At 45.5% G+C, this 18,445-nt stretch overlaps 1 protein-coding gene across 1 annotated transcript in view; it reads left to right on the top strand.

Moving 5' to 3' along the window:
* The window catches only part of Rin2 (Ras and Rab interactor 2), a 158,748-nt gene that overhangs the window by 101,789 nt on the left and 38,514 nt on the right, over positions 1 to 18,445 (top strand). Inside the window, 1 exon segment of the mRNA XM_038331358.2 lies at positions 508 to 608. Coding sequence (XP_038187286.1) covers positions 508 to 608 — 101 coding nt within the window.

Here is an 18,445-nt window from a genome sequence, read left to right as displayed (position 1 = left end):
AGGATCTCACTCTGTGGCCCTGGCTTATTTGGAACTCACTATGTAGTCTGGGCTGGCCTCAAACCCACAACACTTCTCCTGCCTCCACCTTCTGAATGTTGGAATTGCATGGGACCACTACTCCAAGGTTTTGATTGCATACATTTAATGCAGAGAATCCCTTGAAATATTTCTTTTGACAAAAATGAATTTGGAAGCCCGGTTCGTGTAGCATTTATTTATCTTCTATATTCATGTTGAGCAACAAAATTGGGCATCAGAATCTTTTCCTTATTACAATACTGAAACCCAAGCTCTTTCCCAATACCAAAACCCAAGTTCTTCCTCTTTTTTTAAGGGGAGTTGGTCCCTCCCCCTTTATTTCCTCTGTTTAGAGGAAATTCACAGAGCCAAGATTTAAAACCGGGGTGGGGGGGGTTCATTTGTTGAGGGCAGGAGCTCCCTGGCTTTAGGAACACAGCCCGCCTCTTTACTTCCTGACGTCATGCTATTTTTGTCTTTGAATAGCTCATCGACACGATCGCCTCGGAGATCGGAGAACTGAAACGGGAGATGGTACAGACAGATATCAGCCTGGGAAATGGCCTGGAACCTTCTGAAACCCACAGGTGATCAAAGACGAAGTTAGGTGCTGGGTGCAAATTGGGGGACAGGGAAGCTGGTGAATGAAGAAGGCTGGCATCCCATGGCTCCTTCAAAGTTTGGGAACTGGAAGTGTGGTGACAATACCAGGTGACATTCTCTGAAGGAGGTGGGAGTGGCTTAGAAGCTCCTTGTCTGCTTGTTTATTTTAATTGCTTTGAAGGCACTTGAACTTTATACCTTCTCGATTCCTCCTGGCACCAGAACCGGGAAACCTAGAAATGTCGGTGCCATGTCACAATGACGGACAGAGTAACACAGCGGATCCTCCGTGCATGAAGTAGGACTCAGTATAGCCCTCTCAGTCTCCTGGAGGTTTAAAGGGGAGCAGCTAAAGAGGATGGACCCATTTTGCGTTCTCAGGTCAGAAAATCCCCAGAACCACATAGCTATTTAAGCTGAAAACCATCCAGGGGGTTTGGAACTGAATTATGCTTGAAATGTTTGAAATGGGAGGCAATAGGGTGTGCCAGTTTGGCACGCTGCATACTTTTTGAATATGTGGGAGGGGCTGGTTTTGATCCGGAAAATGGGGGTGTAGGGGTCAAAAGTGGGGTAGCAGGTTGAAGGTCAAGTCTTTTAGCTCTTTATATAGCCTTTGTTGTTGGCACAAAAAGCAGAATGTCGTTGCCCCAAAATGACACAGCAGTCGGTGCTTAGGAAACAGACTCATGGTCAGGTTTCCCCCGCTTTTCCCCTGTTGAGGATGCCTGGAGTAGAACGAAGTTTAAGATTTGTGGTGTGGGTTCTGCTTACAAGTCACAGGCCACGCGGGCAACCAGGTGACTTGCCTGTTGCCCAGGCAAGTTTCAAACCAGCCTGACTTGTTTTCTGCCTAAGACTGAGGGAGAGAAAACAGCATCCCAAGAGAGGCAGGTGCTGGGTGAACGAGACGGTGGTCCTGCAGGGCCATGCTTCTCCGGAGGAGCTGCATTCGCCTTTGCGGGGCGCGTTCTAGGTGTCCTCCACTTCCTGCCCTTCTCTACGGGGCTAGGCTGGGTGTTCCTCCGTGCTTCTTGGCTTCGGGACTCTATACCCCAGTGCGAAGGGCTTTGATTAGCTAGACTGTTCTCACTCAGGAACTTGACACACACTCACAGTGCACAGTAGTTTTCAATTACAGATTTTTTTTTTTTTTTTTGCCGTCTCAGATCCAGAGTCATTCAAAGGCTTTTCTTGGGACTTTAGCCCAGGGTTGCCCTTTGACCGTTACCCTTCGCGCTGTTATGCTTAAGCAGAATTGGAGTCCAGGCTGATAAGGAGGAGGATTTTAGTGGCTTCGGTTTCTTCCACATCCAGGAAATGCAGTGCAGGGAGATAAACCCCAAGCTCTGCAGGTGACAGACACAGAGTGAAGGGATCACCTCCCCTGAGTGTAAGTCACAGAGCCTGTTGACGTCTGGGGAGTGGTGGGTTGTGAGCCATCCAAATCTTGTTCCTTGACCTCAGCAGATAACAGGGTGAGAAAGCTGAAGTGCATTTAATCACTAGCATTGCCTGTGTTTATCCACGGTGAGCACTAAGTATGTGTTATTCTAGTGGTCTTCACTCCCAGACCTGATCGCTTTCTAAGTCTTTTCCTTTCTAAGTTTAAGAATGACCAAAAGTGCTGGGCAGGGTCTGCTGTGGTAATGCACACCTTTAGTCATAGCAGAAGCAGAGGCAGGCAGATTTCTGTGAGTTCAAGTTCAACCTGGTCTACATAACAAGTGTCAAGACAGCTAGAGCTACATAGTAGATAGGCTCTGCCTCAATCAGAGAAACAAACAAAAACAAAAAGAATAACCAAAAGTACACCACAATAATATTTTGGTTCACACTCATATCCTTGGGTACTTTGTTCATTAACACTGAATTTACGCATTTTTAGAGTTGCTTTGCTTGCCTTTTGAAGCATTATTTGATGTCATCTAGCCATAGTGGCAAGCACTTGTAATCCTCAGATTGGGGGGGCGGGGAGTGAAGCAAGGAAAATCAGGAGTTTGAGGCCAGGCTGGGTTTCATGAGGATTATTGATTATTTAAGAGAAGAAGCAAGGTAAAATGTCCTTAACAATGTATATAGGCTGTGCTTATCAGGAGTTTGTAGCTGCCAGCCCATGATATCTTCATGATGACTCTAAAAGGCAGTGGTCCATTGTGACTCTTGTTCTGCTGACGTGGGAACTGATGATGTGGCTAAAGCATCAAACCAATGATGCTCGGGCAGAAAGGTTTTTAGAAGCAGTGACTGCTTTTAATTTGTCCATTTTCCCCAATTGAGGTATCAGGAGAGTTGGGTGATGAGAAGGTAGAAAAGGAGACTTTGAATTGTTTTCAGAATTAAGGCAAAACGTAGCCATGAGCACAAGGCCAGAACTCAACCTGGAGTTGTCTTAACTGCTATAGAGAGAAGTGGTCGAGCTCACCTATCTGTGATCCTGAGAGTTTAGAGGCCGAGGCAGGAGGACCAAAAGTTCATATTCAACCTGGAAGAAGGGAGAGAGGGAAGACAAAGGAAAGGAAAGAGGGATGGAGAGAGAAAGGGAGGGAGGGAGAGAAGGAGGAGAGAGATAGCTAACAGCCCCACCCCTCCGTGGAGATTACTGCTCTACTTCCTATGGCTGCCCAGACACACCCTGTCACCTTCCTCTGACATCCTTCTCCACAAGTGAGAGTCTGCTGGGGCCTCTCAGATCCCAGCCATAGCCATTGCAAAATGCCTGAACTTCTCAGTTAATGGAAGCTGCAGTTAAATACCAAGCTAGTTCCCTAGGCAGGGAACCTTTACTTCCTAACTTGTTTGGTTACTCCCTGGTTAATTCTGAAATGCGCTTGCAGTCTTACTGTTTTCTTATGTCCTATACTCCTTCTCAGAATAACATTTTAAATGTATTACAGTCAATAAGATGTTGTAGGGAAAAAGAACTGTGTTGTAGAACAAGGGCAAAATGTTTAAAGTGCAGGGTTTCATTGCATAGACATTCATTGCATAATCATGCAAATGGGACCAGCAAGTGTTGTCATTGGAACAGAGGAGAGCTCTGTCCCCTGTGCTGATGCAGATAAACACCTCTGAGTTCTGTTGGCAGCAAAGGTGGCACAGGCACTGGGAAGGCTCTCGTGCTGCTGTCACCGCCATTCCAGATGGAAGGAGGTCCATGTTCTCACCAGCCCACCCCAACCCCATATATGTGTGTGTGTGTGTGTGTGAGCAGGTGTGCTGGCACGCCTGTAGACCGTGTGTGTGTGTGTGTGTGAGAGAGAGAGAGAGGGGGGTGGGAAGGGAGAGAGAGGGGGGGAGGGAGAGAGAGTGGGGGAGAGGGAGAGAGAGAGAGAGAGAGGGAGAGGAGAGGGAGAGAGAGAGAGAGAGAGAGAGAGAGAGAGAGAGAGAGAGAGAGAGAGAGAGAGAGAGGTGCTGGCACACCTATATAGGCCAGAAGTCAACTCTGGGTGTCTTCCCCTATTGCTTGGCACCTTTTTTTTCTTTGAGACAGGCCTTTTGCTGAAGCTGGAGTACATTGTGTTAGGTATTAGAGATAATCCAGAGATAATTTTGTTCGTTTCTTTGAACCAGTCTTGCTAGGCAGCCTAAAGTGACCTCCAAACCCATGATCCACCTGGCTCAACCTCTCAAATGTTTGAATTATATGTGTATACTGCTATGCCTCGCTTATAGGAGGATATGTGTAGGTTATTAGCAAATACAATTCCATTTTATATAAGAAATCTCAGCATCCACAAATTTGGGTATTGTTGGGGTCCTTGAACTAGTACTGAAGGATTTGTGTATCTATTTGCCTACTTTATCATCGTCTACCTCCAAACACTAGAAGAGCCAGCTTCCATGAGAGAATGGGTTTTGCTCCTTATACTAGATTTCGGGGCCAAGAGTGGTGGTTGGCATATGGCGTATAATCCTTAACTGTGGGGGAATAGGTGGCCAACAGCCTGAAACAGCCCTGTGATGATTCTAAGTGTTTGTGAGATGGCCAATCACAAGCATAAGATGCACCCCCTGCACTAGTGAACAAGAAAGGGGAGCTATGCTGAGCCAGCATGAACACCTGTAGTCCTGGCACTGGGGAGACTGAGGCAGGAGGATTGCACGTCCCAGGTCAGCCTGTGCTATATAGTGAGTTCAAGGTCAACTTAGATAACTTAGTGAGAGCTTGTCAGAAAGGAAGGAAGGAAGGAAGGAAGGAAGGAAGGAAGGAAGGAAGGAAGGAAGAAAGGAAGGAAGAAAGGAAGAAAGGAAGGAAGGAGAAGGAAGGAAGGAAGGAAGGAAACAAAGAAAGAAAGAGAAAAGAAAGGAGGGTATGAGGGAGGGAGGGAGGGAGGTAAGAGGGGATAAAATTGAAAATGTGTGGTGGCTGACTAGTGGTGGCGCACGCCTTTAATCCCAGCACTTGGGAGGCAGAGGCAGGAGGATCTCTGTGAGTTCAAGGTCAGCCTGGTCTATAGAGTAAGTTCTAGGAAAGGCTCCAAAGCTACAGAAAAGTCCTGACTCAAAAAAGCCAAGAGAAAGAGAGAAGAAAATGTGTGGTCAACCTTAAACTTCCTCCCTGGCCACAAAAAGGGGCTGAGTCCCTTCCCTCTGTCTCCATCTGTGTTTCCTCTGTGAGTCCTGAGGTCTGGGCTGTTGGGATTCTTTGCTTGTAGATTAAGAGTAGATTAAATCTACTTCCACCCTCTATCAAAAAGAAGATGGCAGGATTATTCCTGATGGTCAGTCCTCTCTGCATGCTATTTCCAGTTTCTTCTCTGTCTGTCCTTCCAAAGGCTGGGGAGTATGGGAACCTAACAAGCTTTTGTACTACATCCCTCTGAATGAAAGGTGTCTGTGTTGGGCCACATCCCCTGAGACTGAAGTGGGCTCATGTTACACCCTCATCTTCCCCGGGCCCATCATTTTGAGCTGACAGTCTACATATTCCTCTGTCCTCAGGCAGAGAAGAGGGATCCAAAATACAGCTTTCTAAATATTCTCTGAGCTCAGACTGTGTTTTCAGGACACCTAAGGATCCTGGTTAGGCATGGTCAGTGAAGGACATTGCTCCTGCAGCCACCTTGCTGGTGCCCCATGGCTTGGGTGGATCCCTGGGTAATGTCTGTTGTCCTATCACTCCTCTCTTCTCACCCTGCCCCAGGATCAGCCAGGAGTTTAAAACTTCCTTGGCCAGCTCTAGTTTGTACTGTTGGAATATAGCAGTTGACCTGGCCTGAAAGTCTGGGCTTCACAGTAGCAGTGACGTCAAAACCACTGCTCTCATCCCTTGAAGATCCAGGATGCAGGAGAGAACAATGACTTCCATCAAGGAGAGTAGTTCTCAACCTTCCTAATGCTGTGAGCCTTTTATACAGTTCCGCATGTCATAGTGACCCCCCCAACCATGAAGTTATTTTCGCTGCTACTTCATAACTGTAATTTTGCTATTGTTATGAATTGTAATGAAAATATCTGTGTTTTTTCATTGGTCTTTGAGGGTCACAGCCCACAAATTAAGAACCACAGATCTAGGGGGAAAGGAATTCCATTAGAACACATCTCTAGTGAGACAGCTATAATCATATCTACTGCTCTGTGCCCTTCTCAGAGAACTCTGCCCTGCCTGGTACCACTTTTAAAGCAATCCACCAATTATGTTAAACACAATTCAGCAAAAATGAGCCCATAAGTATATAGTTAAGGTGAGTTTCACAGAGAGACCCCACAGCCTGCACCCAGATCTGAAAACAGCTTCTCAGCGTACCCTGGGGGTTCCCTAGTCACTTCTGTTTCATGCCAAGCCAGTGTTCTGACTGGCACTGAGCTAAGTAATTCTGACTGAAGGGTTCACTGTTGTTCTCCTTTGTTTTGATGCTGGGAATTGAGCCCAGTTTGTAGCACACACGTTCTACCTACCCTAGCTTTGCCCATTCCCAACTTTATATAATTGAAATGATAACAGCATTCACTTCTAAAAGTCTGACTTGTTTTATTCAACTTGAAAAAATAATTCTATCTATAAACACACCAAAACATTAAATCCATTCTACTATTGATAGCTATTTGACTTGGTTCCCATTAAAAGTTGGATTTTGGGGAGGGGGAGGAGGAGGGAAGGAGATGGAAATTTTTAAATATAAAAAAAAATAAACCATGAGAATGAAAAAAAAAAAAGTTGGATTTTGTTGTTGTTTTGCAATTTTTTTGAGACAGGGTCTTATGTAGCCCAGGCTGGTCTCCAACTCACCATGTAGCTGAACATGATTTTGAACTCTTTTCTTTTTGGAGGCCTGGGGGGTGGTCATCTCACTAAGTATCCCTGGCTGGCCTGAAACTTGCTATGCACTACACAGACCAGACTAGCCTGTAACTCACAGAGATCTGCTTGTCTCTGCCTCCCAAGTACTGGGATTAAAGTCCTGCGCCCCATTGTGTCAAGCAACCTTGAATTCTTAATCTACCTCCTGACTGATGGGATTACGGATGCGCAGGTATGCTTGAAGACAGGTTCAACATTTCCTGAACTCACTTGGTTCAGGCCATTAACAGCAAATAACTGTAAATATCACACAGATATTTTTGTAGTTCTGCTCCTAAGATTACTGCATTGAGTACAATTTCCCATATTTAAAAGTCTTATGTCCTCAACTTTAGTAACTTCAAATGCAGGATTCAAAGGCACCTCAGTTGATTCCTTCCTGATCTTTTCTTCAGGAGACAGAGACAAAGAGACTCTGAATTCTCTGTTACTCTTCTGAAGATTTTGGAGAGCGCATTCATGGCTTCCCTGGAGAGCCAGGTCAAGCCTCTGGGTGCAAAGCCGTTGAGTATTCTGACTTCCTCCACCATCTGTGTCTCGTGCAGTGTTCGCGGCAAACAGTTTCATCTCATACCACAGCTGGAAACCTGTCTAGACCATAGGTCACTGTCGCTCCAGACGTGGGCACATGCTAGTGCATCAGTGAAAAACTTGAGCCAAACTCATTTTTAAAAAAAGGACTGGAGCCAGGCGGTGGTGGCGCACGCCTTTAATCCTAGCACTCAGGAGGCAGAGGCAGGAGGATCTCTGTGAGTTAGAGGCCAGCCTGGTCTATGGGGTGAGTTCCAGGATAGGCTTAAAGCTACAGAGAAACCCTGTCTCGAAAAACAAACAAACAAACAAACAAAGGGTTGGTTTGAGAACTGGAAAGTACAGCTTTATGGTAGAACCCTAGACTGGCATTTGCAAAGCTCTAGGTTCCGTTACCAACATTGCAAAAAGGAGGGGAAAGGCAAGTGGTTTTCTTCCTTTGTTATGACTTCTGCTCTGATGTCTGCAGAAACAGGAGACTGGTAGGAGCCATGTGCTGCATACAGAACACTGTGCGTCTCATGTAGTGTCTTTGTCTCTTTGCAAGAAGTGTCTGATGTTCACAGGTTGATAGTTCCTTCTTAGATCTTGTCAGTTTGAAGATGTAAACACATGTTCTTCCCCTGTCTTGAGCATTCACCTTCTTTCTTAAGGAAACCAGAAAGAGGAGCTTGGTAAATTGGATCAAGATTGAAAGGCAACAGAAAATGAACCATGTGGAGCTAGGATAGAAAGAGCGCTCACTCCTGGGGACACATGCTCTGTTCAATATAACAAGTCTTTTGGAATTGAAAGTTTGACAGTGACATTTTCTGTCCTGTATGTAATGGGCATAAATATGCCAACCTGATCCATTCCTCTCCAGCCATTCCCCGAGATGGCCTCTTATTTCAAGCCACTGAGAGTGTTTTCAATATGGCTTCAAAGAATTCTGTGAGGATTGTCCAACCCTCTTGCTCATACTGTTGACAGCATGACAATTAATTCAGCTTAAGGGTAGTATTTACTGAGTGGGTACAAGTTGTTGAGGATCCCCTGGTGGCGCCTAAAGATTTATGTGACCTAGAAAGGAGAGACTTGTAAAGGAATGAGTGTCATATAATGTAGGAAGGGAGGGCCCACTTGTTCATCCCAGCCCCCTGGCTAGCTTACACCCAAAATAACCACATAGAAACTGTATTAACTTAAACACTGCCTGGCCCATTAGCTCTAACTTCTTATTAGCTAACTCTTATATCTTGATTTAGCCCATTTCTATTAATCTATGTATCACTACATGGCTGTGGCTTACGGGTAAAATTCAAACCAGTGTCCGTTTGAGGCAGAGGATCCATGGCTTCTCCTGACTCTGCTTTCTTCCTCCCAGAATTCAGTTCTGTCTTCTCTGCCTAACTAAGTTCTGCCCTATCAACTAGGCCAAGGCAGTTTCTTTATTCATTAACCAATAAAGGCAACACACAAACAGAAGGACCTCCTACACCAGTATAATGGGATGGATACCAATGAATACAGGAATGTGCCAAATTCCAAGTGAAGAGAGGAGAGGAATTCCAGGTCATTGGTGGTTTTAGAAAGACTAACACCTGAGATCACTTTAATAAAGAATTAAACAGGTAAGAATAGCTTGTGATTTCAGGTGCCCCAAAGAGCCGTTGGGTCTGTCTCAGTTCTTGGTAGGTAGGAAAGTTTTTTCAAAGAGCATTTAACTTTTCTTGTTGACTAACATTTGGTATGTATATTGTGAAGAAAAAAAACACATATCAGAAAATAAAACTAATTTGATGGACTTGGGAATAGTGGTGCATACGTTTTTCCTATCACTAGGGATGCCGGAACTGGAGGATGGGGCAAGACCTATCTAAAAAACAAAACAAACAAACAAAAAACAAACAGCTGGGTGTGGTACTTCACACCTATAATCTTATATGGAGGCAGGAGGATCATGAATTCAAAGTTATCCTTGGCTATACAGTAAGTTGGTAGTCAGTCTGGGCTACAGAAGACCCTGTCTCAGAAAGAAAGGAAAGAAGGAAGGAAAGAAAGGAAGGAAGGAAGGAAGGAAGGAAGGAAGGAAGGAAGGAAGGAAGAAGAAAGAAAAGAAAGGAGGGAGGAAGAGAGGGAGGGAGGGAGGGAGGAAGGGAAGGGAGGGGAGGAGAGGGAAAGAGAGGGAGGGAGAAAGAAAGAAAGGAAAAGGAAAGAAAGAACAAAAAAGCAACCAAACAAAACCCAAGCATGGGTTCACCCACTGAGATAGAACCAAGGCTGTTCTGTTTGCTGCTTTATCTCTTTTGAGAATAACCCTCCACTTTTGTTTTACATTACTAAGTATATAGATGGTAAATCATGAATGAATATTTGCCAACAGACAAGGTGGGTTTTTTAAAAACACTCTAGGGCCTAGAAATTGGTTCTGTTTGAAGGTTGTGTGTGTGTGTGTGTGTGTGTGTGTGTGTGTGTGTGTGTTAGTAGAGTTTGTAACTTTCTTCATTTGGTTGTTGCTTGTTTGTTTTCAGTGTCTCTCTCAGTTGCTGGACTGTTCCTGGATCCATATGCTGCGGTCATCCTCCTGCTTGAGCTTCCCCAGTGTCTAGGCTTCAGGCCTATGCCAGGGCACTGGTTGGTGTCTCTGTTTTGACCAGTGGCACCATTCTGTTTCCTGGTTGGCTCTCAGTCAACAGTAGACTTTGGCTATCTGAGCGTAACATTGGCAACACTCTAGGGTTAGATTTACTTTACACTTTTTTTTTTATTTGTCTGGTGTTAGGGATCAAGCCCATGGCCTCATGCATGCTATAGAGGCAGGTGCCTACCACTAAGCTGTACCAAGCCTTTTTTCTTTGGCAGCTTTGCCTCCTGCTAACTTGGCTCTGCCACAAGATATCTGTTTAGTTAGAATTCTGCTGGTGAGTTGGTCCAGCTAGGCAATAGCATCGCACAGCCGAAGCACTTATGTAGTAGAAACTGTGAATACAAGGAATGCATGCCTTTCCATGAAGCCGCAGGCTGGCGGGCAGCGGGGCAGACTAAGCCTGCCTGGCTCCCCTTCTTCTCCCTGTTCTCAGCTCCAAGGGCAACCAGGACAACAGGTTCTTTGTTTCCACTTCTTATTTTTACAAGAACAAATGAAAGCCTCTGCCAGCACTGACTCCATATCTGGCCTTTTCATCTTGAGCTGGAGAGGAAGCTTCAGGATGAAATCACCCCCACCACCGCCACTGTCCCCCACCCCCACCCAGTTCTTTTTGTGTGAAAATGGCTGCCCTGGGTGACAGTCATCAGGTTTTGTCCCCATTTCTAAATACTTCCCTCTTGGGCCTCAGGAAATAGAAATTAAAAAAAATAAAATAAAAGCACTAAAAGAAAATTGCGTTTTTTTCCCCTCATAAAAATCCTCCTGCTACATATCATTAGAAATCACTTTCAGGAAGTTGTGGCTTCCTCCTGCAAGAAGCAATAGCCCTTAGCCACTAGGAAAGCAAATCCATAACCCAAAATATAATAGTGTTTCGTTTTCCTTTTAGAGTTTGAAAGGCTAAGAGGTCCCTGGGGAAATAAAGCATCAGCTTGTAGGCTGCTGGGAAATTTCACAAGTTGGAAATGTGGAACTGGGGCCTGTAATACACTGGCCTAGAGTGTCCAAGCCTCTGGCTTTGCCCTCAGCCCACAAAGTCTACAAAGCGGCAGCCACAACTCAGAAAACTGGACTCATGTGGATTCTGTATGGGTTTTGTTCTGTTAAATCATCCTCACCTCGAATAAGGAGCTAAGCTGGATGGCTTAACTATCCCTTCCAACTCAGCTAAATGTGCAGAGGTTTTACAAGAGCACGTCTCCCCAGTCCTCAGCCGTCATCCTCTCCGTCTGTCTTGACCAGTGGGTGAAGGTTCCTCAGCTCATCTGCCAACTCTTGTGCTATAAACAGAATCCATGTGCTAGGACCTTATGTCATCCAGAACGGATATGGTGATCCGGGTCTCCCTCCATCTCCAGACCTTAAGGTGACCAAGCGGGGTTTCATTTAGCCTTGAGAGTCAGGAACTGTTGCTGTACCTGAAGGTGTTAAGCAATCATCAAATAGCAACCACCCACTAGATGTTTTCAAAATTGAAGGCTTCTGGGACGTTTTGTTTGCTTGGCATAGGTGTGAGAAACTGTTATTTGTGCCAGAAATGTTTCTATGAGATGCTGTTTTGTTTTGTTTTTTCTGTATGAGCTCTCTATTTTTCTTCATAAGGAGCCTATATTTTCGGAAAAGCTATTGATCCTCATCCCTACCACCTGTCAACCCCCAGCCCTCAGAAGCCCTGGATTCATCTCCATGATGAATGGTGTTGATTGGCCACTGCCAGGCATTTTGCTTCTAGTTTGAGGATGTGCTACTCCAGGAGGAAGATCAAGATATACCTAAGACTCCACCTCCTGTCTGGTCCTTCATTCTTAGGACAGCCCAAACACTAACCTCTCAGAAACAAGAAGCCTGGGCCCTCCACTAAGGCATATCCATATGTGCCAGGGATGGGTAGTTATATGTCTCCCTGGTATTTCTCCAAGCCTCCTGTAGGGCATCTGCCCTAACTGAAGGATGGGTCCACTGATGCTATCTGCTCTCTGGTTTCTTCTGTGAGCACCAAGCTCCTCTTGGAATAATCTTCTCCCAGTACTGAAATAAGCACTCTATATTTGGCGACCAGTGTCCTACTTTGTCCCCTCAAATATAGACTAAATGTCATCATTGGCTTTATACCCTAAGGCTAGAAAGGCTATCTATGGGAGGAATCCATGAGCAATGAGGAAGGAGTTGGTAAAACCTCAGATTTGTTAGTCTGCAAGAAATGAAGCCGTTTCCTTGCCCAGGGCTCCAAAATGACCAAAGGCTTAGTAGCTGTGGTGACTTTGGCCACCCATTTCCTGGTAAACACACAGACAAGAACCCTTTGTCTCCTAAGGCTAGAACTAAGCAGCCAGAGTTTACTCATTGGAGCCTGGCTGAGGGAAGGCCTGAGTCTAAGACTGAACATAGGGGCCTCAGAATGAAGCTCAGGCCAAATATTCGAGAGCGTCTCCCCCTCCTCAGGAGCAAGGACTACCAGCATCCCAGCTCCCACTCATGCCCCAGTCCCGCCGCTCTGGACTGGGTCTGAGTATGGTTCAGGTGAGGGCAGCACGTGAAGGGTTAATGCCTTGGAGATGTGCCGACAGCAGTGAGGAGAGCCAAGTCATGGGTTCCTTGTAGCTGAAGGAGACTGGGGAGGAGGGTCCGATTTGAGCTCAGTTTGGACAGGTTGTCGGAGCCTGATAGAGCATCTGCTCAGACCTTCCCAATGTCTCCGAGTGACTACATGTTCATGGTTCATCAGTAAGTTTGTAAGTGGAAGCAAAGCAAAGACCTTGATGGAGCACAAAGATGCCTTTGCCCATGAAGGTGAACCCTGAACGTACCAGATTCCAAGGCACATGTGTGAGCATCTGTGCTGAGTGGACACAGGCTCTCACACATAAGCACGGGGAGAGCAGGGGGCCAGGTGGGTTTAAAGTGTGTGTGTGTGTGTGTGTGTGTGTGTGTGTGTGAGGGGGGGGAGGGAGGATGGGAGTGCATGTACCACGGTGCACACATGTGGAGGTCAATGTTTCAGAGTCTCACCTTCCATCTCATTGAGTCAGGGTTTCTCTTGTTGCTGCTGTGCTAAGCACTCCAGGCTAGTTGACCTTTGGTCTTTGGAGGGACTCTTCTGTTGGGAGAGCTTCCTGTCTCGGCTGCCCATTTCACCATAGGGATGCTAGGATTATTCCCTGTGCTTCTGAGTTGCAGGGGCTCAAATGCAGGTTGTAAGGCTTGTTTGGCAAATGCTTTTACTAGCCAAGCCATCTCCCTGGCCTGAAATGTTTAATTTAAAAACAAACAAACCAACAAGCCTTTTATCTTTAAAAGAAAAACGAGACACATACTATCTTAAATGAAAAAAGGTGCCCAATTAAAAAAAAAAGTCCTAGTTACCCAACTCAATAGAAATGTTTTTTACACACAAAGAAAAGGTCTGGGGATCCTTTTGTTTTATTTGTTTATATAAGCTTTCTGTTCTGACAAAGAGAGACAAAATTAGAATTTAGTTTAAAGATCTTAATTGGCTTTATTTTCATTTGTAGGGTGGAACAATGTATCATTCTGAAAATAGAATGCGTTTGTAGCAAAGAACCAAGGACAGGAGGTTGTTTTATAGCCAGAAACCAGAAGGATTTCTAAAATTGGTTTAGTTGTTTCAAGGTTACTTTCCTTGTAAGGTGGGAAGAGGAAGAGAGAGAGAGATCTAAGGGAAAGTCTCCTGAGGCTGCCTAACCCTGGCATCCAGGAGATGGGCCATGAGGTACAGAGAATTACATATTTGAGCCAGCCTGAGCTACCTAATGAAACTTTGTCTTTAAAAATGAAAGAGGGCTGGGCACTGGTTGTGCACGCACTTGGGAGGCAGAGGCAGGCTGATCTCCTTGAGTTTGCGGCCAGCCTGGTGTACAGAGTGAGTTCCAGGACAGTCAGAGCTGTTATATGGAGAAACCCTGTCTCACAAAAACAGAAACAAAACAGAAGGAGAGAGGGCCTGGGTGTAATTATGGCACACAACTTTAATCCTAGCACTTGGGAGGTAGAGGCAGGTAGATTTCTGTGGCTTTGAGGCCAGCCTGGTCTATATATCAAGTCTCAGGACAGCCAGGAATAAACAGAAAGACGCTATCTTAAAAAAAAAAAAAAAAAAAAAAAAAAACCTGCACATAACTAACTGCTTAGCTGCTTCCAGTAACCTTTTTACTTGATTAAGGCCGAGGGAACATTGTTAAAGTCAACTGAGACCTTCTTGTTTGGGAAATTGGCTGTTCTCTCTCTCTCTCTTGATTACTGATTGGAAGTTGTCTGTTACGATTCTTTAAATGACAGATAACAACTTGATTTGAGTTTGACTTTGAGCAGCAGTGACTCCATTTCTATTTCAGGCTACCTGTTGAGGCCTGGAGCAGGAATTTAGTCTATAACAATGGAGTCCTGTAAGTTTCAGCCAAGGCTGAAGGCTGACCTCATTCAGAGCACTGCACATTTGCTGAGACTTATCAGCCAGGTGGACACAGACTGTTCTTGATTGACAGTAAGAACTTAGAATTTTGCCCTTATATATATTTTTTCTTTTGTTATTAATACCTGAACTAGGAGTCCTGTTTTTTGTGTTTTTGGGGGGGTTGTTTGTTTGTTTTGAAACAGAGCTTCTCTGTGAAACACTCTGGCTGTCCTGAAACTTGCTTTGTAGACCAGGCTGGCCTCAAACTCACAGAGATCCGCCTGCCTCTGCCTCCCGAGTGCTGGGATTAAAGGCGTGCGCCACCACCACCTGGCTTGAACTAGGATTCTTATATCTGGAAAATTATGGACTGAATTTACCCTGCTAATATTTTCCCCACTGAAACAACCTCACATCAATTTTAATTAACTAGTTAATTAATATATCTCTGTTGGACAGTGCTGAGAATCAAACCCAAGAACATGTCCATTCTCAACTACACCCCCTAAGCTATACACCCCAACCCCCATTTTTTTTTTTTTTTTTTTTTTTTTTTTTTGGTTTTTCGAGACAGAGTTTCTCTGTGGCTTTGGAGCCTGTCCTCAACCTCCAATTTTTATATACTTTTACTTTATTGTCCCACATTTGACTAAAAAAGACTAAACTATAAAGTCAGAATAAACACTGTAGATGTGTTGTTTCAGTTGGAGCGTGGTAGAGGGAGTAGTGTACTGGAACATTCAAGAAAACATCTGGATATACTGTGGGCACTAGGACTGGCCATCAGGCGCTGCTCTGTGGTCTCTTCGGACATCCGGGCTCTGATCAGAACAGCTCTCCTTTGGAGAAACTGCACAGCCGCAGTTTCTCGGAGATGATCCTAATCCTGCTGATTCTAATAAAACTATATCAAGTGTCAGCCTGGCTGTTCCGCTGGGAGCTCATTTTATGTTCTCGCTGACCCTTAGAGCTCCTCCAGCTATTAATGCCTGGTACCTAGAAACGAAGTGGAAAGCCCCTCATCCTACACTCCAAAGAACCTTAAGTGAGGTGTGACCCAAGGACAACCAGCTTTAGAAAGCCCTATTGGAATACTTGGCTGTCTAACTCAGAGCCATTGATGCTAGGCTGTTGTTTCCATGACAACAGATGCAGGCTATGAGTTTCCCAGTGGGTGTTTATCCTCCTCCTTCCATTCTCTCCCCTGTCCTTTCCGCTCTGTTTATGACCCTCTCTTCCCCTTAAATATTTCCTTTTACTTTTATATCATATGTGTGTGTGTGTGTTGCTTATGTAGATTCTGCATATTTGACTCTGCCCTGTTCCTCTTCCTTGTTCCCTCTTGTGTTTAAGCCCCTTCTTTGCCACCATAGTCCTTTGGTATTTCTTTATGGTCTTTTATCTGCTGGGCTTAGCACACAGTCACAATCCTTGCTTGCTCTCAGGCAAGTGATTCTTATGACATAATCACCACCTGGTGCTGGAGGTACCATTTACAAACGAGGAACATGGAGCTCAGAACTGGTCAAGGTCTCACATGCCTGGACCAGCTAGAAGAGGGACACCATGCTTCCACCCTTGCGACTGGCCCCTGGGACACCTCACTGTGACCATGTCATTATTATAAATGCCCGGATTGTATCTTGGGGTACCTTCTTACCTCTCTAAGCCACTCAGCCTTTGCCAGCACACTCATTTACATAGAGATACCCATCCGTCTTGGAAACCAATGGTTTCTGTTATTCCCAGTGGGTCTGTCTTAGGCGGAGCTCCCGAGAAGCAGAACGTGATGCACATAACTCTTGTGCAGATAGTTTCTGGAGGGAAGCACTCGGGAGTGGGGATAGACAGAAAGGGAAGCAAGGCAAAAAATGTGGACCCTGCCAGATCCCACTCCAAAACTGCCTTACCTTGAAACAAGAAGGCCACTCCTTCTCCAGCCACGTCTATACATCATGGACAGTGGGAGTTTCCCAGAGAGAGGCTGGATAAAACTTCCCAGGCATTTCCAGAAGAATGAGGAGGCTATAAGTTGTTGGTAACCAACCAGTGCTCCTAACAACCAGGGTCTGGGCGCCTGTCCTGAAAGGGGGGTTCTGGAGGGAGAGAGTGCATTCACCTGACAGTCCATATGTCACCCATCAGCTCTTTGCTGAAGATTACCCCTGATAAAAAGCCACTTGGTCCTGTAATAGCACGCTATAAACTTCACGTGACTGGTTGGATCAAGTCGTTGCCAAAGACTAATTGCAAGCTTTAATTTATGGTTTCTCCTTTATGAGGCTCCATGAATCTTGCTCACCATCTTCCCGTCTGGGCCCTGGCAGCTTAGGCCGGGACCAATCATCAGCACAAAGAGCAGTTTTAAAAACAACAGCTTCAAACCAGGGAGGATTTGTGGGATGTGACTTTCTGAGGGGAAGCGAAATAGCCTCTTACTTGCTCAGTACACCAGGGAGGAGCAACAGCGTGTTAGACACGTCAGATTTGGATGAAATATGGCAAGTTGGCGAAGGCGGGGAAATGTGGGGCCATGGATTTTCTATTTTGGTTTGGTTCTGTTCGAAGTGCTGAGGATCGAGCCTAGGGCCTTGAACATGCTAGGCAAGTGTAATACTGCCATATCTCCATGGCTCTGAAATAATTATTTTGAACTTCAGGGATTCTTTTAGTAGCGTGTTACCACTCCCCTCCTCCAGCCCCCTAACAAAACCAAACAGCTAACTGATCTTTAGAACACCCAGAGAGACTGCAGTGGCTTTTGCAGAAGGGGCAACAGCTTCACTTATTTTGACACAGACTCCTCTTTCTGGAAACTGACAGCAAAACTGAAAGAAAACTTTCATTTGAACAAAAAGAAATGCACAAAAAAAAACATGACCTGTCTTTGATTGTATGTGTGCTGGGACGACCTCATTGGCTTGCCCGAGCTGACCTCGGTCTCCTCGGTGCACATGATCCTTCTGCCTCAGCTTCTGTGTGGTACACATCTAGAAGATAAATGAGACATGAGGCTGCTTAGATCAGTATAAAACCGAGACACTGGGGAAGGGGAGGGATGGGTTCCCTGGCCATCCATCCCAGTGCTCTTGTTCTGTCTCCATGACAATGACAGAGATGGCTGTCACCCACATTGAGAATCTCATGTCTCCTTTCTGCAATCCTCCACTCTCCCTTGCTTCCCAGTCTTAGGGCTTTAGCGAGGAGACACACCGAGTGTTTGATGGCTGAATATATCCCGTACTAAGCCTAAGTCTTTGAACACAAGGATCAAGTGTGACATTCCTGCTGGCTGCTCCAGGACCATGTGGGGGACCTGTTTCCTCAGAGCCAGGAAAGGTGTCAGTGTTGAGTGGGAGAGAGGAAGAGGCTCCCAGAGCCAAGCAACCTTGGACTAGAATTTCAGGACTTTCCCTCTGAGCCAGGACAGGCCCTTGATCAAGATCTGACCTCCCGGGCTGGAGAGATGGCTCAGCGGTTAAGAGCATTGCCTGCTCTTCCTAAAGGTCCTGAGTTCAATTCCCGGCAACCACATGGTGGCTCACAACCATCTGTAATGAGGTCTGGTGCCCTCTTGTGGCCTGTAGGCATACATACAGACAGAATATTGTATACATAATAAATAATTTTTTTTTTTTTTTTTTTGGTTTTTCGAAACAGGGTTTCTCTGTGGCTTTGGAGCCTGTCCTGGAACTAGCTCTTGTAGACCAGGCTGTAAATAAATAATTTTTTTTAAAAAAAAAGATCTGACCTCCCAATACTTTTGTTGTGTTTTGTTCTGCGTTTTGTTGTTTTGATTTTGAAACAGGATCTCACCTGCAGCCTTGGCAGGCCTGGAACTCACTGTGTAAATCAAGCTGATCTCCAAATCGAAGAGATCCAGCTGCCCCCTCTGGGACTAAAGGCCTGGGCTCCACACCTGGCTTCCACCTTGTCTCCATCT

This window comes from Arvicola amphibius, chromosome 5 (assembly GCF_903992535.2).
Source record: "Arvicola amphibius chromosome 5, mArvAmp1.2, whole genome shotgun sequence".
Taxonomy (NCBI): Eukaryota; Metazoa; Chordata; class Mammalia; order Rodentia; family Cricetidae; genus Arvicola; species Arvicola amphibius.
The sequence above is the reverse complement of the archived record's forward strand: the minus strand, read 5'-3'. Positions and strand labels throughout refer to the sequence as shown.